The sequence below is a fragment of the Terrapene carolina genome, unplaced genomic scaffold (genome assembly GCF_002925995.2).
Source record: "Terrapene carolina triunguis isolate 2854851 unplaced genomic scaffold, T_m_triunguis-2.0 Scaffold62, whole genome shotgun sequence".
In the NCBI taxonomy this organism is placed as follows: domain Eukaryota; kingdom Metazoa; phylum Chordata; order Testudines; family Emydidae; genus Terrapene; species Terrapene triunguis.
The window spans coordinates 47,994,772-48,022,539 of NW_020664413.1; the positions used below are offsets into that span (position 1 = coordinate 47,994,772).

Sequence of the window (27,768 nt, forward strand, 5' to 3'; positions counted from 1 at the left end):
CAGGGATTTCCGACTTCACAGATCATGGGGAATAATGGTATTCAAGCGGCATGTAGATAGATGACCCTGGCCTCTATTATACTTCTCAACTTCACTAGCCCTTGAAGAGCACGTCCTTTTGAGTCATGCTTCTAGATACTCCCTCAACTGCACTGTCTCTGGAACCCTCTCCTCAAAAGGGGCTTCTTAGCAGGGAGAAGGAAATAGCACAGATCAGTACATCTGCCGGCTGTATCAACTTTGTGTTTCCGCTGCAGAAAGAACCTAGCTGGCTCCCATGAGAAATCATGGCATGTTTCTCCTCCCTCCTCATTTGCTCCATTCAGTCCATGGAACTCTAATCCTGTAGAAATCCGGGGAGAACATGCAGCAGAGATGGAGTGTCCCTTCCCTCCATGAATGGACAGAAAGAGGAGCATAGGATTCTTAGTGACTAATTAGTTTTTCTACCTGCCATTATTTGGGGTCAAATCTGAACCCCATTGACATTTGGAAAAGTTTGGCCTGTGATAGGAGTTTGAATGTCAGTAACCAGATCCAAGGTTTTGGTTGGACTGGTAACATGTTTGGATCTGGAGCTCAGCTCTGGTATTTTGATTTGGACTCACTTGTATGAGTAACTAATTATACTGATTGCAGTTTACTTTTGGGGCTAGCAGCAGCATGGAGCTAAGAGACCAGGCTGAGGTAGCATAAAAGGAAAAATTCCTTAGTCTCTGTAAAAGCCATAGTAATTATATTTTATGTGGCTGTCCAACAAAGGAGGAGGAGTATGAAATGCAGCTCCCAATTTTGGGGCAGGTTACAGTGCAGCCTCTTCATTGCATTCTGCCATCATATCTCTAGCCAATAAATTGGAGTCAAGTATCTGCTTTCCCCCGCATGTCCCAGCCATGTGAATGTGTCCAGCTGTTGGAACTGTGTAAGTATAATTCCATTAGTCCAGGGCTAAGTTTAACATTCCTCTCTGCATTGGAGTATTTGGATCCAGCACTGAATGTTCCTGTCCTGCGCACAGGACTGCAGGAATCTTATTGCTCAGTGACTTCACCCACATCTTGCCAATGGATGTATTTCATCCTAATAGTAAATTCTACCAGATTCTACTGCATAGGGATGTGCATATCTATGCAAGAAATGCAAAGGGTCAAAAAAAAAATAGGTAAAGAAAAGAGGGATTCTGACATTTCTGTGCTCTACTGAAAACACTTCAATTAAATACAAATCTAGATAGCTGTTCGGACCCATGGTTCATTTAATCTAATGTGATGTCTCTAACAGTGGCCGAGTGATTTAGAGGAAGCTGTAAAAGACCCTATAATGGATAATTCTGCAATACCATGCTTATGGGAGAAGTTTAATCTTAACTGCCATCAGTCAGTGGCTCTTTATGTCCTGAAGCATGAAGTTTGATAATCCTTATACATTTTTATCCTATCTAGTTTTACTATGGGTGATATTAATATAAATGTCTGATCTTCTTATGAATCCTCATTACTTCAACATCTTCTGGCAGTGAGTACTGCCAGTTAATTATATGTTATGTAAGAAGTAATTTCCTTTCATTGTAATATAAATAATCAAAAAGAATAAACAAGGCTCCCAATTAGAAAAAGGTCACAAAATAACTGTTACTGCAAGCTTCTGGATTCTTGTAGTCATGCATTAGACTTTGAGCGAGTAAGTGAGGGTGGGGTAGAGGGAGCAATGGAGGGTTGGGGAATGGAGTGGGGAGGGGTCTCGGAGAGGGGGAGGGGCAAGGGTGTTTGGTTTTGTGCTATTAGTAAATTGGCAACCCTATGTATATTCAAGTTCATATTTATAAATATGTTAGGTGAGATTTTCAAGAGTGAAAACTACTCTAATACAAGTCAATGGGAACTTTATCATTGACTTCAACAGAAGCAGAGCTAAACTAGCACTGAACACTTTTGAAAATCCCACCCATTATCTCTCTACTTTTGGCATTATTAATGAGAGCTGAAACCAACTGCTAGTTTTCATTAATGCAAACTGCATACATTTCCCACGCTTGTGTTTATTTTTTTTAAAACGTATACACCTGAGTATTCAGAAAATGTAGACTTTGTATTTGTGGATGTACATAATCCACACCATTATGTCAATTAATCTGCAAAAATCAGTTTATACTACTACTTTGCAGTTGTCCTGGAAATAGCTTGTCTGTCTGAATAATTACATGAAAACACCTCTCTGGATGGGAGTGTATTGTATTTTTCAATTCTGCATGTGTGTGTTTTCTAGAAAAGAAATGAGTTCTTATCAATTTGGTTCATAGATTAAAATCCACATACTAGCACTTCTATGAATGTTTTAGACAACAAAATAGATGCAGAATTAAACTGTTTGCAAATGGACTGTTTTAGTGGGCAAATATTCTCATCTCATATGTTTTTACTTTACTTATACTTCTTTTGGAAGCCAACAAAAGTTATTCTAGGACTCATAGACTGGAACGTTTCATCTTAGCAACTAAAACTCAAGGAGTACTATATATCTTAAAATTCTAATTCTAATGTATTTAGAGGTCTAAAGTGTGTGTATATATATATATATAAAATCTGGCATATTAATTTATTCTAAACATTATTATTTTTTTAATTTTCTCCTAGCCTGGGACCTCGAAAATCAAATTCCAGCTCAAGGTGAATCCAAAAGACTATAGACCTAGATATGTTGGATCTTAAGTTTTCAAATATTGTGGGCTGGCAATTGAAGAAAAAAATACATACAAAGAACTTTTTGCATAATGTAAATACATTAATTCTTGGAGATAGGTAACACAAGGAAGTATCTTCCTCTGGTAGAAGGCATAAACAGAAGACAGTGACAATTAAATTTAATTTTAGTTCTCAAACTATCTGTCTCTTAATGTTTTGAGTTTTTGTTGCTGTTTTCCCCTGAAGAGTCCCAAGTCTGTTCGGGACTGGTTTTTGAGCTTGATTTCTTCATAATAACATTTTGCTCAAGTCTACAACACACATGCACACACGTTTTCTATTCTGAGTTTTATTATATCTATTTTTAAATACAGAACATCTGGTGAGTTATATGAAAAGAATTATCTATGAGTGTGTGTCACATGGGCTACATGAGGGAGTAGGATGTACATTGCTGGAGCTTGGCTCCTCACACAAGAAAGGGCGAGATTTTCAAAAGAGTTCCAGATAAGATTTTCAAAATGCTCAGAACCCACTGCTGAGGCCAGATTTTCCAAAGCACCGACGTGAGTTAGAAACACAAGTCCCACTTTGAATGCTTAGGTGCTTTTGAAAATCCAGTCCACCTATGGCCTCATTTTACATATTATGACCCAACACTCTGAACTCTTGAAAACTGGCACAAAATCATCAGCATCTAGGGTCTGATCTAGACCCCACTGAAGTTAATGGGAGTCTGTCCATTGACTTCTGTGTGTGTTATATCAGGCCCTTACATTTAAACAGGAAACTCTTCCCAGCAAGGTCCTTTCCAAAATCTTGGGTGTGACAAATTCCATCCTAATGGGCAAAATTGAAAACAGAAAATGAAAATGCCAGATGGTGCCATTATGAGATGACACAACAGAAGATGAACTGTCAGAGGACCATGCAGCTAAGAAATTGTACCCAAAATTACAGCAATCTCATAGTTCTGTTGGGTATAAAATTTGAAAGGCAAGCAGGGAAGACACATGAAAGAAAAAATCTTTCCATGGACAATGGTGAGCTGAAGCAACAGGTATCATAGAGGTTAATCTATCATTTACTCTTAAAAACCATCATGCTTTGATCCCATCTCTGTGAAAAACTATAGAGGACTCCCTCAATTTTTCCTGCCTATATGTTAAACCACACTAACTTTGGAATTTCTATTATGTGGGGTGTCAGTCCTCAGTCGCTCTCATGATTTCAATTAGTAATTTGTTCCAAAATGGAACACATACTACTAGTCTCTTCAAATAAAATCCCTAATAACCTCAACAGAATGCAAAAGTTTAACATCACTCCTTTAACATAAATTATTATTATTAAAGTAAGGAGATTAATCTCCTCATCTCAGTATTTGGTGGATCAGCTAATGATTTTGCTTCCTTGGTTTTTATGCCAATCTCATCTGTGTTTCTATAACCTAAACCCATATTGTTTCAAAATATTGTGTAAAGGATATTCAGCTTTCATTTGGAATAAAAGATAAATAAGAACTATGTTGTTACAAAATCCGGGGAGACTTTACTCTGCCAAATTTTAAAACTATAGTTTTGAGTTTGTCACCTTGGTTATGACTCAGAATGGGTCATAGGATATTCTTTCCAGTATGGTGACCTTTGACTGGATATTGAAAACAATCATGATCGTTCATAGCTCAGCAGAAGAATATATTTGTTTATCTCTGTCTATGTGATTGGTTGCCTCATACTAACCTATGCAGGGCCGGATCCTGTGTGCACAGAAGTGAATGGGAAACCATTGGCTTCAGTGGTGCAAGATCATGGCCTAAGTCATAAAGACTAGAGAGATACGATTATATTCAAAAAGAGGCTAGATAACATACATATATTAAGAGTTTGTTAATAATTGATTAACAGACGCTTTAATAAATGGCTGATCATTTGTTAGACAATTATAGAGTCCAACAGATGAATGTCGCTTAATACTATCTTTGATGCTTCTACTAATATGCTTATAATAATCCAAAACATGTACTAGTCAAATATTTTAATAAACTATTTATAAATGTATCCTTAATAAAAAGTGTGACCCCAAAGTGTTATGCAACAATTGATGACATTAGGATAATTTTGATATAGAACCTTCTGAGATATTAGGAAAATTGGAGGAAATGCTTTCTTTCTCTGTGAATGTCTTGCCATATCATGGGCTCTCTATATTGACCTAAGTAAATGTTTGGGAGCCACTAATAGAGCTAGTTGGAAAATGGACACATTTCAGGAAAATCCTCAAGAGGCTTTCCCTTTTTAATTTGTTGATGTCATTTCTAAATGTTCCAACTTGCTTTAATCACTCAAGTGGCCATGTGTGCCTGTAAAGTAGGACTGTCCCTCTTTTTCAGAGCCTGTCTGTCCTGGTGTCCTTGTTAGTTTTGTGGAAGAAAACAACCAGTGCTGTGTCCTGGTTTTTGCATAAGATAGCTGGTTTCGAGGATCTCCCACATGAGGTCTGCTTCCCTGCACCAGTCCTACATGACTCTTCAGTTTCAGAGAAGAAAGGGTTGTGAATAGGCATTGTTTCAGGTATTGTTTGAATAGATTCATAGGGCTTGTCTTCACTACTGGGGAGATCGACGCTCTTGCAATTGATGCAGCGGGTGTCAATTTAGCAGGTCTAGTGAAGACCTGCTAAATCGACGGCAGAGCACTCTCCAGTCAACTCCAGTACTCCAGGTCCCCGAGAAGAGTAAGGGAAGTCAATGTGAGAGCGTCTCCTGTCGATACAGGGCAGTGAAGACACCACGGTAAGTCGACCTATGCTACATCGACTCCAGCTACGTTATTCCCATATCTGGAGTAGCATAACATAGGTCAGCTTACCCCGGTAGTGAAGACAAGCCCATAGAGTTTAAGACCAGAAGGGACCACTAGATCACCTAGTCTTACCACCTGTGTATCACAGGCCACCAACACCGCCCAGTACTTGCACACAAAACCCAACAACAGCATAGGAAGAGGAGAATGTGTTATGATTATTCTGTGATTTTCTCTCGCTTTTATTTATTGCTTCTGTGTAGCCTTTCACTGTTACTCCTGTCTTTACATCTGGAGGGAGTCGTTCATTTATTCATTTAGTCTGTTTGATTTGTTACTATTACATACTTTCCAGATTTCCTCTCATTGTTGTGAGTCTTTTAGTTGGTGGAGTAAAGATTTTTTTTTTCTGTTAAGATAGACATCAGGGAGGTTTCAAATTGGAGAGGGAGGTTACAGCGAGCTCAATATTAGAGCAAGGAGCTGCTGGATAGGGATCAAGGTCTTCAAAAGGAGCAAAATTATATTGGAGAATGCGGGGTAGAAGTTGCAGAAGCTGTGAAGAATTGTCTGGCAGGAAAGTAAAGCAACAATGCATAGGGGTAATGTTTGGGAGTGGGAGGGAGGAGAAGAGCTGGAAAAGTGCCAGCAGATAACTGGGAGAGGAGGAGTGGTACAGAGAATGTTCAGATAAACAATTTCTATATGGCAAAAGCAATAGAATAAGCCATACTGATACTTGTTTTTGCAAAGTATAACTCAGAGATGGGAGGCTGCAGAGGGAGCATGAAACATGCCATTATGTCTAGATTGTCTAGACAATCCATATCTAGTGTAATTTTTCAATGCATCTACTTTTTCTGCATCTACTTTCATTCCCTTCCCAGCCCACTGGCTTAGGGGCTGCAGTTTGTAATCAGTTTCCACAGTCAAATTATTAGTGGCAGCAGCGTGTCTCATGGGAATTCAGAGACTGATGAATGATTACTGTTTCTGTTTGCAAGAACTATATTTTAATTTGTTTATTGCGGTTTTAGCTGGAATTTGTAGGATTGCCACCAACTGATTAGTTTCTAATGCCTTTACATAACACTGGAGAGAAAATCAGAATGAGACGTTTCATTTCAGGTTTTTTTATCATCATGCCACATCTAATTGCCATAGTCAGTATAATTCAATTCAATCGTGTACATTCATAAAGTTTATGAAGCGGAAGTAGTCGCTCTGTAGTTAAAGTTGAAGCCACCTTCCCATAATTTTAAGCTCAAATTTCAAAACCTGTTCCCCCCCAGTTACTTTCCTCAAAAATAAAAACCCTGATCTTCCTGAAACTCCTTAATGTCACATATCATCCCAGGATAGTTTTCCAAAAGCACAGTTTGATACAAATTAGAAATGGAATTTTAAAACTATTGGGTAAAATTTTCAAAAGCTCCAAAGTGAAACAAGACCCCAAGTCTCATTTTCAAAAGTGACTTAATCAATTGGACTTATGCTCTTAAGTACCTAGGTCACTTTTGAAAATGGGAGTTAGGGTCTTGGGTCACTTGGATGCTTTTGAAAATGTTACCTGTTGTGTTTGAAGGTTTGAGATCACTGTTGACATTTTTCTTTTTCTTTATTTTTAAAACTATTTTAGTTCATTCAAAGTTCCAAAATGGCTTGGCCTGTATACTCCAACTTGGTCTAGTTTTGTTGACCTTGCTTAAAAGAACCTTTTGTATTTTGGAAGGGCAAGGAGTGAGGGAATCACAAATACCCAAACCCAGCTTGTGATGCCACACACTAAGGGTACATCTCCACTGCACAGTTAACCTGGGCTCCTATCCAGGTTTTAGTCCAAATTCCTACCATCCACACAGAAAAACCTCTGACCTGAGTTTGGAATTACTTTAAGCCTGAGCTAGTTTACATGGGTGGGGGTTAGGGTAGAGCCCAGGCTTCAGTTTAACTCTGGTTGGAAGCTACCTTTTTGCAGTGAGGATGCAGGCAAAATCACGCAAGTGCAGATAGTCCGCCGATGCCCGTCCCACAATTCCCATGGAAGGGCAAGTTCTCCCACAACTGACACACTTGCCTGAGAGAGAATCCTAGAACATCTCAGCAGAAGGAACCTTGGGAGAGGCCCTCGGACACACATGGGTGAATACAGAATCATTACATAGATTGAATCTATTTCCCCATGTTAAGTATCCTCACACCTCTTGTCAACTGTCTGAAATGGGCCATCTTGGTTATCACTACAAAAGTTTTTTTTCTCCTGCTGATAATAGCTCATCTTAATTAATTAGCCTCTTAGAGTTGATATGGCTACTTCCACCTTTTCATGTTCTGTATGTATATATATCTCCTTACTATATGTTCCATTCTATGCATCTGAAGAAGAGGGCTGTAGCCCACGAAAGCTTACGCTCAAATAAATTTGTTCGTCTGCCACAAGGACTCCTGTTCTTTTTACAGAATCAGAGAGGACACAGTAGCGTGGGTAAGGCTTTGTAGTGAGGATGATCACACCCGGGCTAGGCAAACCCAGGTGCTCAGACCCAGATGCCAAACACTCAGGTTTAAATGTGTAGTGAAGACATACCATAAGGTACCAGATAAGGTTTTAACTAGGGGTTCATTACAGCAGGCTTATGAAAAAGAGCCAGTGGAATGTGAGAGAGGGGCCCTGAGGTTAAAACAGGAAAAATGAGTGTCCAGCCCAGCCAGCAAAAAGGAAATGGGAAACACAAGATATGGTAAGTTAGGATAGTTTATTTCATCCCCTGCATAGTTGCCAGCTCTCCCAATCTGGCCAAAGCTGCCCTAAGTTATAAACAGCTATCCTGGAACTTACCATCCTCCCTGAACTCCTGGGCAGTTGGAGTTTTGTGTTATCCCTTCAGAGTTTCCTTGCAGCCACTGAGGACTACTGTGATGTGTCTGCTTAGTGGGCAGCCGGGCTGCCACTCTGTCCCCCCTTTTGCTGCTTCTCTGCTGGATGTGAGCCAAGGAGGAGTGGTCAGGAGGACATAAGTTGAGGGGGACAGTACTGGCTCCAGGAACCTCTCTTTCTCAAAGCCCACAATCCACAATCAGCCCCAGGGTCCAGTCACCCTCAAAAACTCCCACCACCACCACCCACCTAGTTTCCCCAAGGTTCCCTCACAACCCTCACCACATAGCTGCTACTAGAGTCCCCTTACCACCCCACGTAGCTGTCCCAGGCCCTTCCCCTTCCCCCCACTACCCAAATATATTGATGAAGTGAGGACAAAGCGGAAAGGGAAAGAAATGCCTTTACATGTCACCGGTTACCTGGGTTAGTGTTAGTTCCATTAATAGCTTCAAAGCTATATCTTCACATGCCAGGTGAACAGCCAGAATTCACACTGCTCAGAGGGTGATCTTTCATATAGCTCAGGCTGCTGAGTGTATTTTTTATGAATTTTAGGTTATTTTCTCTGCCTTTTATATTCCTCTTCCTCAAAGAAGAAGACAACCTAAATTTCCCTCAGTGGATGCACATTCCTCATATGGCTCAGACTCTGGTTACCCACCCTGTGTGGAGAATTGTCCCTGCCAAAATTCTTTGCATGTTGGCAACTATGCTAGAGTCAGGTGTAAGTTAGCTTTTGCTTAATGTGGTTTGGTTTGGTTTTTTGAAGGAGGAGGAAGAAAATGCCTAGTTCTGGGATGGTGCCTAGTTCTCCACAGAGGCATGTGTTCCTTTAAGATACAGGATGCAGTAGTTTGTTTTCCCCTCTCCCTTCCCCCACCCCTTTTTCTGTTACCTTTGCTTGCCGCAAGCTGCTTTACTCTTTCAGACATTTATGCCTCCCAGTGGCACAGTGAAATCTGTAACTGGAATAAACAGCATCTGTTACAGTTCAGGAATAAGCTGTCCCTCTGATCTCTCTCCCTCCATGGACAACTGTTTCAAGTGAGTCCTGCACTTCTCTCAGAATAGAATCCCGTGAGTCACCACACTTTTGACGGGTTGTGAAAAATCCTGTTTCTCAACCATGTTACGTACGGCAGGTTCAAATAGGCCCCTGCTAGAGAATTCTCTCCCGGAGCAGTAACTAGGGTTGCCAACCACCTAATCTTACAAACCCAAACACCCTTGTCGCACCCCCTGCCCTGCCCCTTCTCTGAGGCCCCGCCCCCCATTCACTTCAGCCTCCCTCCCTCCGTCACTCTCTCTTCCCCGCTGTCACTCACTTTCACTGGACTGGGGCAGAGGGTTGGGGTGCGGGAGTGGGTGTAGGCTCTGGGCTGGGGGGTGAGGCCGAGGGGTTCAAAGTGTGGGAGGGGCTCCAGCTGAGCCTGGGGCAGGGAGTTGGGGTGCAGGAGGCGTGTGCAGGCTCCGGGAGGGAGTTTGGGTGCAGGAGGGGGCTCAGGAATGAGACAGGGGTTGGTGTGTAGGAGAGGGTTTGGGGTGTGGGCTCTGGGAGGGAGTTTGCATGAGGGGGCTCAGGAGTGGGGTAGGGGGTTGGGGTGTGGGAGGGAGCTTGGGGTGCAGGCTCCGGCCAGGCGGCACTTACCTTGGGTGGTTCCCGGAAGCAATGGCATATCCGGCAGTGGCTCCTAGGCTCGGGGAAGCCAGGCAGCTCTGTGCACTGCCCTTGCCTGCAGGCACTGCCCCCGCCTGCAGGCACTGCTCCCACAGTTCCCATTGGCTGTGGTTCCCCATTCCCGGCTAATGGGAGCTGCGGAGTCAGCGCTCCGAGTGGGGGCAGCGTGCAGAGACACACCCTGGGCCGCACCTCTGTTTAGGAGCTAGAGGGACATTCCGGCCGCTTCCGGGAGTAGCACAGAGCCAGGGCAGACAGGAAGTCTGCTTTAGCCCTGCTGTGCCACTGGACTTTTAGCACCTAAAATCTCCCAGATTGGCATCAGTAACCTCCAGGAGATTGAGCCCAATTCCGGGAGACTCCTGACCAAACTGGGAGGGTTGGCAACCCTTGCAGTGACCAGCTGGTAAATGCAGTGATAGAGAACAGCTTGTTCACATTAGGGTATGTTTTATTTATTCTTCAGAACACCCTAAGTAGAGAGAGAAGAGTTAAAAATAACTCTAGCTTTAAATGCATATTGTCTTACCTAAGCTTATCCCTGACATTGGGTTGGGTGAGATAGGTTGTCATCTACAATTGCTGTCTCTCTGACAGTCTGCGCCTCAGTCAGCCTATGTATCCCTGAAGAAAATGCCTGTGTCTCCCTGAAGACACAGGCTGTCTTTTATCCATTTCAAAGGTCCTTTGACTGAAAGTTCCTGCCAGAAGATCTTCTGAGGTTTCAAGTAGGGCTCCTGAACCTGGTCAAACTTATTCATGCATTTCTCCAGAGCGGGATGGAGGTAGTCTTCATACAGTGGATTCCTGGTATTATCCATCTGAACACCAAGCAGTTGTGTGTCTATAGCCATTGTTTTGGATTCCTGCAGGATTTAATCCTTGGCCACCTTTTTAGCCAGCAATAAATAACGCCCAAATCCATATATTATATATACATACACTCTCATACTGTCTCGCTCACTCACAAATTAATGTGGCTGCCTCCCACGTTCTTCACAGCATTTCATAGCTAATTTACAGAAAGCCCATTCAAGTCAGTGGACAGACTTCCATAGATGATGTTGGGTATTAAATCAGATCCTATTTGTGTTATATAGTGTCCTTATAAGAGAGCCATACAGCTGATAGCACTAAAATGGAGTCAAAATAATAAATATTTGAGAACAGTTAAAGGTTAGCTGCAAGCTGGGTTCTTCTGCTTAGTCTTAAGAGCTGAGTCAAACATTTCCATTTCAGATAATAGTAGGAATGAAGTATATGCGATAAACATTTATTATTAATAAAAGTTGGAGTCAGTTTCCTTGCAATTTACAATCTGTTTTATTTAATCCCAGTTGTGTTGGGTTTGTTGCAAAAATAATTTCAAACTAATCTCTGATGAAAGATTCAGCAATGAATTTTTTACCAGTCAGGCAGTAGACAGGTTTTGGCTTTTTATTATACAGGTTTCTTTAAATATTAGCCTTCGTCCTTGTTCTTTAAAGAAAAAAGATAAGCTTTTATTTTCAAATAGGTCTCAGAAATTCAACATATGTAAACACAAAATGAGGAACCAAACTGCAACTTGGTACCAGATTTTTTTTAGAAACTGATAAAGCAGCTATTTTAATGGTGTTATATTTTCCAGATGTTAACTTAATCTACCTTTGGTCTAAATTCCTTTTGGACTCAAATCAATAAAGTTGCATCAGGCATAAATTTGGCATCTTTTTAATTATGCTAAGACTTCAGTAACACAATGATAAATTATATTTGTAAATGACCTTCTCTTGGAGCATTTCTCAATTAGAAAGCTCCAGAAGTTATTATTGGTTACTTTTATATTTTAAATCACAGGTATGTTAACACACTCAGTAACTTTTATATATGTTGTTTTGGTTTACAATAGTTTCTTGAGGCCCCAACAGAGATCAGCTCCTTGTTGGGTAGGCTTTGTGTGTATTGTGTAGAAATGATCCCTGCCTCAAAGAGCTTACAGTCTACTCTAAGCCCAGATTCAGGAAAACATCCTTATTCAGTACATGCTTAAGTGCAATTCTGAATAAGGGCTTAAATAGAAAAGACTGGGAGAAATAAAATAATATTATCCCCATTTTTAAAATGGGTAACTGAGCCATAGACAGATTAAGTGATTTGCCTAATGTCACATGAAGCCTGTGGCAGAGGTAGTACATAGATGATCCCTAATCTTCTTACACCTTAAACACAACACCACTCTTCCTCTCTTTTTACTGATGCTCTGAGTCTGGTAGCATGTTAGTAAAGTATGACATACAAAATAGGGATTTTTTAAAATAAAACTTTCATAACTTAAAAACAGAATAAAATGTAGTTCCTGCAAAGACTTCTGTAGGCAAACATTTTGGCTAAATGCTTTCTTCTGTTGCTTGAAATTCATATGTTAGTAACACTTCTGGCCACCTCACTTATATTAGATTAGCTACCAGCGTTTTCATTACTGAAAACTATTGATAATTCATCTGAATGTTCCCTATCATGTACTAAATCAGGTAGCATTGCCTCTCATACCGCTAAACTCAACATGACAGCTAGCCATAACTGACACATTTAAATAAACCATGCTTTTGATTACGATTACCTACACATTCTTTGTTAAAGCAGGTAAATTGAATCTGAACTTTGGGGCCAGATAACGTAACTGAAGTTAATGGCAAAACTTCCAATGACCGTAATGTGAAGTGGATCAGGCCCTTAATCAGCCGATCTCGTGGTCCTTTGGTAAGCTGGGATATTACATTCTTTAGAGGGTACTAATCCTAAACCCTGTGAAAAATATTATGAGTTGACATTTGTACTTCTGTTTTAGTACATGGGCATTGCAAACATAAAACAGTAAAATTAAGTTAAATAATTCAGTAATGACTCTTCAGTTATACAAGAAGTACAAAAGTACTGAAGATGAATAAAACAATTTGGGTTTACGGTAAGTAATTGTATTATTGTTTAAGTTAAATAGGGCATTAACTGTTTTTTTCCCTTGATAAGTGGAATAAGTTTCCATAGTTTGTTCTGTTTTGGTAAAGTTCTTTTAGGAGTTGCTATTATTTAATATCAGTGCTTAAATGGCTGATATGTCTCTAACATAGGGAGATAAGTAGAATAGTGTCTCAACTATTGTGTCAATGTCCTAATATACAGAAATGTGGTGAAAGTTATGAAGTATAGTATTTTATATTTGGGTTAACGGCTTTCACTTTTCATTGAAATTGTCAATGCAAGGACAGAAATGACAGTACTTTTAGTATAATAATGACTTTGTTTTAAGATTATTCAATTAATTACAGTTGTGTTTCATTGCCATGTAGATTTGACGAGTGTAATGATAAAGGGTCATAGGTTGTAGTATGAAAAGTATGTCAAAATTAGATCCTTTTAATTAAAAGATCCATTGGAGCTGCTTGAAGAGTAAAAACCATGCTATTTTATGGGCAGGACATTTGCATGGCAGGTACAGTTCCTAAAAATACTATACTTAGGTTTTTGCTTAATTTGCAATAATTTTAGTAATTTTATAGAGAGAGTGTTAGTTGTCCTTTAGTCAAGAAGGCATCTACTACTATAAAATCTGATTAAGAAAAATAATCTTTAACAAAAATGTACTATTCTGCTGTTTTTAGATTTGTTAGCACCATTGATGAAATCTTGTCCCTGTTGAGTTCAATTGGAGTCATTGACGTCAGTGTGGTCAGAATTTCACCCTGTTGTGTGTAAGTGATTTCTCTGCCCATGCAGGGAGCTCAACACAGCTTATTGCAGTATCAGGATCCATTTTCTGAAACCCTTACATTGGTGAGAATGTATTACACAAGTAACCTCACTGATGTGGCCATGATCCTGTTCTGACAATCACACAGATGGACTTGCCTTTGTAGAAGATCTGATTTGAAAACACAGAACTCCACCTCCCCCATCCCCACCCCTTACCTAATCTTGTCCTCTACACCTCTACTACTTTACAGGTTTTAGTAAAAAATTCCATAAAACAATACTGGTAAATACATTTTAGAGATCATAGTAAGTTATTTGCAACTCAGGCTAATTCATTATAGAGTAAATAGGTGGTAATTATGCCATAATTTGCATAGTGTTACTCAGATATGAAAACTATCAAATATGTGGTGATTTTAAAATAAAATACAAAGAATTAATGTATAATTACCTGTATATGTTAATCTAAAAGACATACAATCTTTACATGAAAATAAGGATGTAATTACTGTAATAAGAACTAAATATAGTTATTTGCAAAGCAGTACAAAATTTGCCAAATGTATTCCACGTATTTGCATTCAGAAGCTTACACTAATTTGTCTGGGCCATCTTGACAATACTATTTGAAGTATTCAATGTTGGCCTAACATTGCTCCCATCAAAGTCCATGGTAAAATTCCCATTGATTTCAGTGGGAGCAGAGTTATGGCAACAATGAGCACTTTGAAAATCCGACTTTGTTTTTTTTCCGTTCTTCCTCAGGCTCAAAATGCCATGGGAAGAGCGGGATAGAGGGAGGCCATTTTCAAACACCATGGATCGAGCATGTTGGCTGGGGCACCTGGACAGAGGAAGGGAGGATGGGCGAGTAAGAAACCAAACAAAAAGTGTTTTAAGCAAGGGGCTCCAAAGGAAGATTGCCTGCCTACACTGGGAAGTAATGGGGTATTTCCAAATTAAGTGTAGGATGCTAGCAAAAAGAAAATACAATTCTAAGGATATTATCAGGGTTAGAGTCTGAAATCAGGATAAGAATTTTGTGTCAGAGGATCTATCTATCTATCTATCCATCCAGTGTTCCCACCATATCAGACCTGTATCCTTTACCTATCTGTTCCAGTCTGGGAGGTAGGTGTATGTAAAGGATTCAGGTCTGATATGGTGGGAATACTGTCATCAGCAGATGACACTGGTTTGAAGGAAAATCTTTCTGGGGAGCATAACTTGAAAAGAGTTGTGTCTCAAGGCACAAAACAGGGCAATATAAATACAGGATATGTCTTACTGAATGTTCTTATTCATTTTCACACTAGATATTCAGCACTCATTTTAAAACTTCCTTTTGTGTCTGTGTATACTTAATATTTGTTGTTTAGTATATATTTAACTCATTTCCACTTGTGTCTGTTAAATCGCAGTGAGGGGAGCTTTCCAATAATCATATTCAGTTTCTCTGGGACATTCAAAGAAATACTTTCCTGAATCACCTGATTTTTTTTTTCGTAAGCAGACTATTTCCCATTCTCTTTCTTTAAATTAACTATTTCAGAAAGGACACAGTTTCCCTACTTAAGTCTCCCTTTTGAGTCTAGTAGAAGAGGATACTTTAGTTACACTCTATATGTGTACATAGGAAATCTGTCTGGCACCCATTTGCTTTCTTATACCTGTGCATGCAACCTGTGCAATTTGATAGGTATTTAGATTTACAAATAACCATCAATTTGTACAAACACCAATGTTCATATATAATAAAGGCAGGCCTATGCTTGTAGATATATGTACATGTAAGTTGGCCAATTCAGTTTAAATACATTTTGAATGTCACATAATATTTAAATAATCTGTTAACTTGACATTGTATTATAGATTTGTCTCCTTATTCTTTCCTTTTGTGCATTACTTCTCAGGTTGAAGTGCCACAAAACAGAAAACATATTTGACTGGCTGATTCTCAACATGAACCGTGCTTTCGGCAGAAAGAAAGGTAAATAGTTTGGCTTTCATTATATGGGAGACCAAAGCAATTCTGCCTAAATACTTGTAAAGGTTAAAAATATTAGTATTACAGAATAGTTCCTTTCTGAGTAGTTGTATTGGACCAATTAGTTTAGAAAGGAATGACTTTCTGGAAATTATATGGAGCAAGTCACTCCAGATGCATACCTATAAAGAGTCTTCTGTCTGTAGTATAAGGCTGTGAGAGCCTGTACTGAAGCTCATGCTATTTCCATTATTGATTTCTGATCAGAGGGAATGCAAGAGGGTGTTAGAACAGCTAATGGGAGGCATGGAGGTCTCTGTGCTGCTGTTTATTGTTTCTAGTGATTGAGCTTTTATTCCCAGTGAAGTTGTTTTGGAAAGTCAAATTTTAATAGAACTAAACCACCCTGTGTTACAGCAACTCTTTGTTCATTCTAAAGGCCTGGGCTTTGAAGGCTAAAATTAATCTGTGTTTATGTTGAAAAAGAGACTTTCTAAAAGTGTATGTATCTACTGCCAAATAGTGTCTAACAGCTAAATTCCTAGTTATAGATCTTTCAGTTCATTCATTCATTTTTTTCATTTGGTTGTTTTAATGTATTTAATTTTTGGACAGAGTTTTACAGATAGATTTTCTTTTTAAGCAAATACAAACAAATTTGTCTGATGTGACTGAAAACATTTAACAGAAAATGATATTTGTGTATTAATAATGAGGAAAACATTAACAATAAGAGCTGCATTTTCTGGGCTTATGTTCACAGAATTCAAATAGATCTTTGTTCTAAAGACCATTAAGTCTTTATTAAGATAAAGACCATCGACCAAAGTCTCTGCGGGTGTAAATAAGTAAAACTCCATTAAAGTCAATGTGAATCCATCCATTTACACCACAAAAAAGCCTCATATTTGCCACATCTCTCTATATTAAAGTTAGAAGCTTAAGGAGACTTATAATAGAATCTAACAAAATGCAGTAACAATATCTCTGTGACCCTTGTGGAGAATACATCTACTTAGTTTATTGATGCTACGGCCACAGACCCATCTATATGCAAATGTTTTCCTGGAGACGCATTGTGTTTATTGGTGTTGCCTAGTTTTCCTTAGCATATTTGTTTTTATAAACAATTTTCACACATTTTATATTAGTTTCCACATGTCCCCGTCCCCCCCAGCCAGGGGAAGAGTTTTTTCCTGTAGATAAACTTTTCCCCTATTCTGCTCTATTGGCTGCTGATACTATTTGCAACTTGGTCCCTCCCTCCATGAGAAGTGGCCTGTTCTTCCAGACTCCTTATGTTTTGTGGTGGTTTTCTTGGTAGTTCACTTGGCTATTGGGTTATCCTATGGTCAGATTCTTCCTTACTTAATCATTGTGGCTCCCAATCCTCTGAAGCTCAGGGATACACCACAGAACATAGTCCCCATCCCTTCTGCGTTACCTCCCCTCCCCCCACCCACAACATATTGTATGTCTTATGTGGCCCTTATATGTTTAGTTAAATACAGGCAGTCCTCGACTTTACGACGTTCGACTTAAGACGAACGGCACTTAATGATATTTCTGAATTGACACCCTGATTCGACTTACGGCCATTGGTATTGACTTTTCGACGCTCAGTCCCGCAATAGAGTGGATTGCAGTTCTGAGTTACAACCTTTCGACTTACGACGCAATTTTCAAGAACCAATTGTGTTCAATGTCCGAGTAATCAAATTAGGTGAGGGTTTAATTGATTAATTGAAATCTCAAATTGAATAGGTAAAATCAACCCACCCATCTTTCAGCCTAATAATGACAACTGAAAGCATTCATAAGTTCAGGAAGCACTTATTCACACATGTGATCATAAAGAATTAGAATCTCTGCAGACAAAAGTTGTAATTGAAAATAATACGGGTATCTGGTGAGAACAGATTATAGGAACACAGGCTTCACTGAACAATACTTTCCCTGATTTGTTATGTTAAAGTGCAATATAAATGTAAGATCACGAAGTATCATGATTATTAAATTTTGATACTTATGCTTTTGATACTTTTGATCAAAGTAGCATAGAACTCAGTGGGAACTTTTCCACTGACTTTAACAAGAGCTGGATTGCCTATCCATTTTTATATTTCATGGAGACAATGTACTTTGTGTTTGAGTTGCAGAAACTTTAAATAATTTAAGAACCATGAAAAAGAATGAATATCAGAATGAAAACTGTCTACTTTTAAAATCAACAGATGCAAATTATATACCAATTTATATTAATAGAGTTTTCATGGATCTTATTAAAAACTAAGGGGAAAACTGAGATGTCATTGTCAATGATGTTGGAAAGTTGTTTTTCTAAAACATGTTTTCAAAACAGCACTGTACAAATTCCTGCTTCTTCACTGTCAAAAGGTGTGAAAGTTTTCGTTAGGTCAAACATATAACACATATATGTTTCTCTGTGTATTCCTCTGACCCATTTTTCTGTGCCTGGTCCCATCCTTACGATGTATCACCTTTAATTTAGCTTTGTATAGTGATACCCAATCAAGCAAGGTGACTATTTTGCAAAACTTCCTCTCCTCAACTGCAGCAATAGATAGTTATATTAGTAGAGATGGGCAGAGATCACACTCTCCCTAATCTCAGCTGTTTCCGTATGACTTGTCTTTATTGTCTTCAGTCTTAGTTGTAAGCTCTTCTGGGAATTTAATATGTTTATAGTAAAGAAAGAGATTACGTATTGTAAGGGCAATCATAAATGTTGTGACTACATATAGGTGATCCTTATTATTAATATTGGTATCCAAGTCACATGTATATAACTGAAGGGATGATCAGGGTCTAAACATATATATACACATACACACACCCCGTGTGTGTGTGTGTGTGTGTGTGTGTGTGTGTAAAATATATAAGCAAACAGAAAGCATTAGATTATTAACTTTTAAATGAACAGTCATCAGTATTTGAGGCCATATCTTAAAGGGTGTCTGTTTTTCTTGCTGGCTCTGTAGCCTGGAATTTATAGATATTACTGTAGAAAGTGATCATACTGATGCACAAACAGAAAAGTTAACAAAATGGAGCTACTGTTTGTTGATTTATGCTGCATTAGAAGCACAGGGAAAATGTATTATTTTTGTCATATGGAACGGGACATTTTTAAGCACAGGGTAATCATGGTGGAAATATAGGCAATTGAAGGCCACATTTTTTCACTCTGGGACAAATTCAGCATTGAATGACAAGCTGTGAAATCTCACTGACTTGTTCAGGGTGTGGATCTGCACTGAATTTGGCCCATAGTTTGTTATACTCTAATGCCCTGATTCATCGAAAAATAAATGCACAGGTGTCAGCCTTAGTTTGGATATGGATACACAGGTCTATGTCAAGACTACTGTTCTGTGGGAAAATCTGAATTCTCTAACATCATGTGGAAAAACAACATTTTTAACAGTTATGATTGCTGCCAGGTGATTGATTCATGAAACATGGAAGACCCCCACAACACTAACTTTAATACATTGAAGTAATTACAAATGACAAAGTATGAGAAATTGTATCTGTACTGACAGCTAAGCCAAATGATCATGGTTCTTTATGACAGTCATTTATGGAAATAGACAGACAAAATTTAATGACAAAGTTTGAAATATCACAAGAATGCCTCAAGGAAAAGTTACAGAATACAATTTCACTTGAATGGATTGTCTATAAAATGATCTTCAGAATTATTATAATCTCATGCTACATTTCACAGACAACATAAGTTTAGTGTTTCCTATTCTTCCTTTGGACATGAAGGAAACAAGTGAAGCCATAAAAGTGGAGGAAATACCTATGGCACATAAATAAATAATAGTAACATATAAAAACCAATTTCTTCTACTGCTAGTTTCCTTTGGTTTCACATTTCTTATTTAGATGTATGTAATTAATTTATCACAAATTTTTAAATATAAAATAAAAAAGAAAGAAGGGTATTTTCTATTGTAGTACAACCTGTGGAAACTCTCTGTGTGGAATGCATTAGCAATTTTCCAGAATTTTAAAAGTTGTTATCCTTGTTCTTATTGTGTTCTTGTTGCTGTGGTATTTTTTTCTTAGATAGTCACTCAATAACATTTGTGTTTTTTTCATAAAAATAATGATCACCTGCCTAAGAGTTTTATTTCATTAGAAAACGAGGCCTAAATAAAAATAAAGTAAAAAGCTAACATATAATGTGAATGCCTGGCTTTTTTTCACTAGACAACCATACTTACAAGAGTGAAACTTGGAGCATGTGAAAGGTACAGAATTGCATGCCAAATAGCCCTTTGCTACTCCAGTTTCGTTGGCCTTTTGATATAGAAATTGGTCATTTTCTTCTTCTTAATACTTTAACTAGCTTCAAATATTAGAATTTTTGCATGAAAGATTATCAGATGGTTTCAGTCGTAGCCCTTCTAGTGTTTGAAATATAGTGACAGGTGAAACCAGAATTTCAATGACAGAGGCCCTTTTGGGTTAGTAACCTAACACATTTTATTTTCTAAGGACCTTTTGTAACTATTATATTGTTCTCAGTAGGCTGCTAGGTTTCCTTTCCAATATGTAAAATATGAGAGAGAATTCAAAAATCTTTAACATGTAGGGACCAAATTATCTTCTCCATTGACCTCTGCAGAGGGGTGAAAATAAGTGGAAGATGGGGCAAAAAAGTGAGATCTCTGCAATATGCTCTCATACTACCCCAGGATCTAAGCAAGTCCCCTGGAATGAATACCAATCAGAAGGCATCCATGGATTTGGGGCAAGGGAAGCAGAACTGGGCAGTGTACAGACATATAGGGAAGAGCCAATATATCAACATGATTTCTGAGAGTAACCATGAGCGAGAAATGTAAAGGGAAAGTTTCTCTGTAGTGATGTTCTTGGGTTTGTAGGGTTCTGGTCTGATTTCATTTTGGAACTTCATGCAGTTGTACCGCTACTCTTTGGTCCCATATTTTTCACCACGTGGGAAGCATTAGGCAGCAGCTGGGAAAGTTCTAACTCATACAATATTTTGCAATATATTCTCCTCTCTTTCATGTTTCTGTGGGTGAGAGGGTAGTGTGGCCCTTTAGGTTTTAGAATTTGGTATTTCCCTGTTTGTTAATTTGTCCAAAATATCCTTAGAGCATTCTTATAATAATCATATGATAGGTTCCTACTTATCAAAGTATTTTAGGCAGCTCAAAAGAAAGAGCTCTGATTTTCACCTGAATAAAATAACCAATTTTCCCCTCTGCTAAGCCTAGGAAGGTCCTTAGAGACATAGGTTCATTATTTGCTCTCCGGGCACTGAAGCTGTAGCTTTCTAGAACATAATAGTTTTTTTGAAGAATGTTGAGCCTTTTTGTCTCTTTCCATTGTGAGATTCAGGGCCTTAGGACAATTTAAACAGCTTAATGTACATAAGGTCAAATATTTTACATAAAGGCTTTCAAGCCAAAGAATTTGAGCTCTATAACCAATAAATTATCCATTTAGAATTGGTGTTCGTTATTGCCCATTTGTATAGTAAGTTGGACATTGTGGGCCAAATTTTCAAAACTGGCCACGGAAATGTGGCTTCCACAGTTGCACATGTGCCCGAATCCTGCAGTTATGTGGCCAAAATGGGTAATTCTTCATGTACGTAGACAGGTACTTAAACATTTGTGTTAGCACATAGAGGTTTAGTATGTGTGTAAAACTTTCATATAGGCAGATATGTATTTGAATATCAGGGAGTTAAAGGTCTGCAGTGACTTTTTTGGTGGAATGACATGTTTTGACAATTGTTGGTTAACTTTCTCTTGCTTCATACTAAAGCAATGGTTCTCAAACTTTTTTACTGGTGATCCCTTTCACATAGCAAGCCTTTGAGTGTGACCCCCCTTATAAATTAAAAACACTTTTTAACATATTTAACACCATTATAAATGCTGAAGGCAAAGCGGGGTTGGGGTGGAGGTTGACAGCTTGCAACCCCCAATGTAATAACCTCCTGAGGGGTCCTGACTCCCAGTTTGAGAACTCCTGTACTAAAGCATATTTCTCAATCTTTTAAATTGCTGGCTATCATGAAAAATTATTTCTTGTCTGTTGAATTAAATTTTGGATATGTACTCACAATGCCATACCCTGATAAGAGTGATAAGGGTTATTTCATATTTTGCTCACTCTCTTAGTCTTATGAAACTGCTGGAAATTTGGCATGAATTTCCAAACTATGATTAAACTTACACCATATTTCTGTCAAACAAATGCTGTGCTAGAAGTAAAAAATGTTATATAGCTATATATAAATACATACACTCTCTCACACATACAGTCTTGTTTTTTATTTGGATCTTTTTTAATAGTCATCTCTACCATTTTTTCCCCTTTTGTAGCCTCCATTCTGAAATTTTGTACCATTGTGGTGGCCATTGGATGACTTTGAGTTCATTTACTTTGGAATATTTCCAACAGTTCTATAAGACTAAAGGTGATTTAATAACATCAGATAAATGTTATTCTTTATACCAGAATAAAGTTTGGTGGATACTTTTCCCTTCAAATTTCACTAGTGAAAAAATGTTGCTTCATTGTAGTAATATCCAGCAATTCAGAAAAATGTAGCAACATGCTAGAGTACCGAAAGGGAGAAAAGTAACGGAGGTCAACTTTTTACCTAAAGATTTCTCTTTTGAAACTTCAGGGTCAGTTTGAGCATAAGAATGTAGGTATGCAGTTGTGATTGCAATTTGTACAGACAAAAGTCTGTACATTTCCCAGCTTGAATATCCTGTACATAATGCAGGCAGCAAGATTCCTGTCACCCATTGTAGAGGTCACAGCAGTCAATTGAATGGAGCCACCACTTTAATTAAAAGCAACAGAGAGTCCTGTGGCACCTTTAAGACTAACAGATGTATTGGAGCATCAGCATTCATGGGTGAATACCCACTTCATCAGACGCATGTAATAGAAATTTCCAGAGGCAGGTATAAATATGCAGGCAAGAATCAGTCTGGAGATAACGAGGTTAGTTCAATCAGGGAGGGTGAGGTCTTCTGCTAGCAGTTGAGGTGTGAACACCAAGGGAGGAGAAACTGCTTTTGTAGTTGGCTAGCCATTCACAGTCTTTATTTAATCCTGATCTGATGGTGTCAAATTTGCAAATGAACTGAAGCTCAGCGGTTTCTCTTTGGAGTCTGGTCCTGAAGTTTTTTTGCTGTAAGATGGCTACCTTTACATCTGCTATTGTGTGGCCAGAGCAGTTGAAGTGTTCTCCTACAGGTTTTTGTATATTGCCATTCCTGATATCTGACTTGTGTCCATTGGTCCTTTTACGTAGTGATTGTCCAGTTTGGCCAATGTACATTGCAGAGGGGCATTGCTGGCACATGATGGCATATATAACATTGGTGGACGTGCAGGTGAATGAACCGGTGACGTTGTAGCTGATCTGGTTAGGCCTGTGATGGTGTTGCTGGTGTAGATATGTGGGCAGAGTTGGCATCGAGGTTTGTTGCATGGATTGGTTCCTGAGTTAGCGTTGTTATGGTGTGGTGTGTGGTTGTTGGTGAGAATATGCTTAAGGTTGGTGGGTTGTCTGTGGGTGAGGACTGCCCTGCCTCCCAAGGCCTGTGAAAGCGAGGGATCATTGTCCAGGATGGGTTGTAGATCACTGATGATGCGTTGGAGAAGGTAGCCATCTTACAGCAAAAAAACGTCAGGACCAGACTCCAAAGAGAAACTGCTGAGCTTCGGTTCATTTGCAAATTTGACGCGATCAGAGTAACAAGAGTCCAACCAAAAGTCCCAACAAAGAAAAAGCTTCTTCCACTCTTCCTGAGCATCTCTGCAGCCTGCCCTTGATCCTACGCCTCAGGCTAATTAATTATGGGTTAGCTCAGGCTGGCCCCATCTCCCCTTTAAAGGGGCCAGTGACCCAGTGGCAGGCTGACTTGTTCCATGCTTGGTCTCTCTCCAGAAGTGATCTTTTCCCCCTTGGAACACTCACACAAATTTCCTCTAATAATTTGTGATTTAGGAAAGGGTGGTAAAATATACTTAGAGCTGGTCAAACTTTTTGATTTTTTTTGGAGGGGGGGGGATGCCTCGCAAATTGGAATAAAACATTGAATTTCAAAATTTTCCACAAAATGAATTGTTGATCTGTGTTCCACACCTATGCAAGGGAGCAAGGAGGTATAAAACACACTTCTCTTTGCAGGCTCACTATACCACAAGTTTCAGTCCTGTGGTGAGAGCAGCCACTACAGTACTTCTAACTCCCCCTCTTGCAAAGATGGGTGGGGGGTGGGTAGTCAAGGGTGAAGAATGGATAGAGCCTGGATTCCATCTGCTTCCTCTCTGACCCTGTTCACCTAATGTGCCAACCAGCACAGTTAAATTGTAATGGAAACAGTAGTAGTTTGCACCATGCATTGGGCTGGCAAAAATTACTTCTCCCTCTGGAGGGGGAGGAACCTGGGACCACTCTCTGAGTCGCACTACCATCTCTGGCTTGCTCCTGAAGCAATACAGTCACACGCTGCCCCTTTCAGGGCTTCTGGCTAAGCCACAACATAGTCATTAGGGAGCAGCAGAACTTGTAAGATGCACAAAGTGACTAGCTTAACAATTCTAATCCTTTTGTTAAAAAAAAGTTCATACATCATTAAACCTGCATAGTTAGTGTCACAAAAAGTGAAGAAATTCAAAAGCTGAGGATTCATGATCAGTGTTACATATGTATTATTTCGGTTCTTTTTTTTCTGCTTAAATATGTAGATCACTTTATTATGATCTATGTCCTAAAATGTATGGCATAAAACACACAGTATATGAAATAAGGTTGAGATAATGTCACTGTTTGAATCTAGCATTTGCATTTCCTGACTTTTCGTAATTTTGTAACTATGCAAACTCAACATTGCCTTAATAACATTTTGTTATTTTAATAAGCAGCCATTGAAAGCCATTCATAAGGCCCTGAATCTCATGATGGAAGGACACTGAAAGGCTCTACATTCTGCAAACCTCATTCTGTTCTAGGAAGATAAGACTTCAGTGTCTTGACAAAGAATGAATGCTTGTCTCCAAGAATCACTGGGGGAGGAGAGATACTGGGGGTGGAGAAAAAAACACCAACAACACAACACTTAGTTTTTGTATCACGTATATTTCACTGGGAGTTGTCTATGCATACCTATGGGCAGAATTTGGCTCATAATTTTGATTGTGTGCTTAATCATAGTAACCTAGTAACTTTAAAAAATTACTTTTATCAAACACTTAGGTCGTAGTCACATCTGTAATTCTCTGCTCCTACTGTCATTGAGACACACACTGTGGTTGGGTGATAGCAAAATGGATAAATGTATGACCACTAATAACACTGTAATTACTGTTTTCAAGAGAAAGCTATGACAATGGTAATCAAATTTCATGCTTCAGGATATAAACTCCTGTCCTGTAGGGGTGAAGAAAAATGTATGTAATGTACAGCATTGAGTAATTAACTGACGTGCAAGTTGCAGGCGCTCACCTTTCTCTGCAATAAGTTACTAATGGAGGCAAGATACATCACCAGATGAACCAATAGGGTGTTCATTTTTGTGTCCTATTGTGAAGTTTTTCTTTACTGATATGAAGATAGATAACCAAATTCAAAACAGAATGTATACAGTGTGGAAGTGACTACCCTGATACCTCTTCCTTGTCATTCATACAGAGGTATTGACCCTCAGAAGACTAACATTATGAGATGTGCTGGGAGAGCAGAGTTAAGCGGAGTGAACTGTGGCATAAACAGCTAGGGCACTAAGATACTGGCATTAGTGTGAGGGAAGTGTTGATCCCCAACCGAAGTAATAGTGCAAAACTGTTTTGGTCATTAATTGAAAAAAATAATCTAACTATCCCTCTCCTCCCTCAGTGTAGCTGGCACAGATGGTAGTGCCATGCACTTTGGAGAGGGGGTCACCGCACTGAAAGTAGTAACCACTGACACCTTTAATAGTGCCCCCTCACACAGATTTCACATGAAAGGCTCTCAAGGCCATCTTCTAACTTCCTGTGCTAGTAAAGACACTGTGTTTTAATAAATTTTATTGGCCCAAATCCTGTTGACTTCAAAGGGTGTTTTACCTTGGTAAGGATTGCAGGATTTGTCCCATAGTTAATGCATAAGTGATTTTGATGGTAAAGCTGCCCACAGTCAGTATGCCCCTGAAACACCTCTAATTGGTTCTTCCTGTTTCCATATACTGTGATACTTTGACCATGCATTAGGCAATGCAGGTCATGAAAGAATCTTTGTTCATTCTGGAGGGGGATACGTGTGGTCGTGAGCTAAGCTAAAATACACTTGAACACTCCTACTGTTCCTTACATTTTCAGAGTGTTATCCATGCAACTCTCATGGAGTCAGTCCTTTCCTTACAGCGCTGGTGCAGTATAGGAGAAGAGGGCATAAGGAGCCAATCCTGCCCAGCCGCAGAGCATCTGTGTAATAGCAGGACATTAATCCAGTCTAGCGGTCAATAAAACTCTAGGAGAAGGGCCTTGCTATTGCAAGTGTTTATGCAGCATCCTCAAGGAGGCTTAAAGGCCTGTTGGCTAGGGGTATTGCCAATCCCAAGTACATACCACTCAGGTGTCCCTTCCCTCTTTGCTGCCCTATAGCAGAAGAATATCTGTGGGATCCACTTCACAGCTGGTGTTTCCCTCTTTCCAGTCTTTGTGCACTCCCAAAATATTCAGTGTAGAATTTTACTTTCACGTTTTAATAGGTTTTGGCTGAAGTTCATAATGCTCAGAAATGTACGGGCTTGTATCTTAGCCCTTTATGCAAGTTCCTCTCTAATGTGTGTCACCAAATTCCTTTTGCATTTAAACAGTAGGCTGTTATTCCATGCACACCAATATTGTGCCTGCATGTTGCTCTTAAGTCTTAAGTCATTCATACTACCAGGGGTACTGAAAGCTATGAATTTATTAGTTCAGATTGCCTTTAGCTGCTCAGTAAACTCAAGCCTAGTACACTACATCATTTTAAAAAAAATTCTTTCAGTATATTATATGTGTATGTTTGCTAGCTTTATTTAGACTTCAAGTTCTTCTGTGCTGGGGCCTTGCGGTTTTATATGTCTGTAAAGTATTAACACACAGTTGGTGCTATATAAGTGATACAATAATAATAATAATATCAGCTATTTGTTTTGTTGATTGCATTATAAAGTTCTGTTTTGTTTATTATTTGAAAATGAATAATTAAGTACTAAACTAAGAAGGCCTGTTAAAATTAATTTTAAAAGGAAGGGATGAGGGAGCAGAACAAACTGCATTTTACTCTTGAAAGAATTCATCTGTTAAATTGAGTATCTCTGTTTTGTTTTCTCATAATGTTCAGTGTGGCTTTTTGATGCAATGTCTCTGCCATTTCCTGGATTTTATTTGTCTAAAATGGTCTTATTTTCCTGTTGCCTTGAAATGAGATGAAATCACAGCAAAATTTTAAAAAGATGCTGCAAGACACTGCCAGAAAGCAAATCAGAACTTAGCATGCAAGGGAAAAATAAGGATTAGGAGATATTTCTTGTGACTTTTCAGTACATCTTTGCCATTTATGTGAATTTTGCCTAAGCATGGTCTTGCTTAATATGCAAACAGTGCTGCCAACCTGCAGCCACAAGCAGCCCCATGCTAATGGGATTCCAATGCTAGTGTGACGTTTACAGCTAATGCGCCAGTGTCCCTATGAGGTGTTCACAAGCTGCTACCTGCTAACTAAGGGCATGTCTATGCTACCCCAAAGTTTGGACTATGGGGGTGTAATTAGGAGTGCTGTGCAGTCACTCCCCTATGTGAACATTGCAGGCACAAACTAAAAGGTTCCTACCTCACTTAAATATAGTCCTATTTGAAGAGAACTATGGTAATGCGAACTAGGAACCTTTTAGTTTGCGCCTGCAGTGTCCACATGGGTGAGTTAAAGCACAGCTCTTTGG

The 27,768-nt window shown here is 39.0% G+C and overlaps 1 protein-coding gene across 6 annotated transcripts in view; it reads left to right on the forward strand.

The window, feature by feature from the left end:
- Positions 1-27,768, forward strand: part of GULP1 (GULP PTB domain containing engulfment adaptor 1) — a 167,514-nt gene that overhangs the window by 19,962 nt on the left and 119,784 nt on the right. For all 6 annotated transcript variants that reach the window (XM_026647632.1, XM_024201152.2, XM_024201155.2 and 3 more), the window contains one exon: positions 15,690-15,766. In XM_026647632.1, coding sequence (XP_026503417.1) covers positions 15,690-15,766 — 77 coding nt within the window. Of the gene's footprint in view, positions 1-15,689; positions 15,767-27,768 lie in introns of those variants that run through there.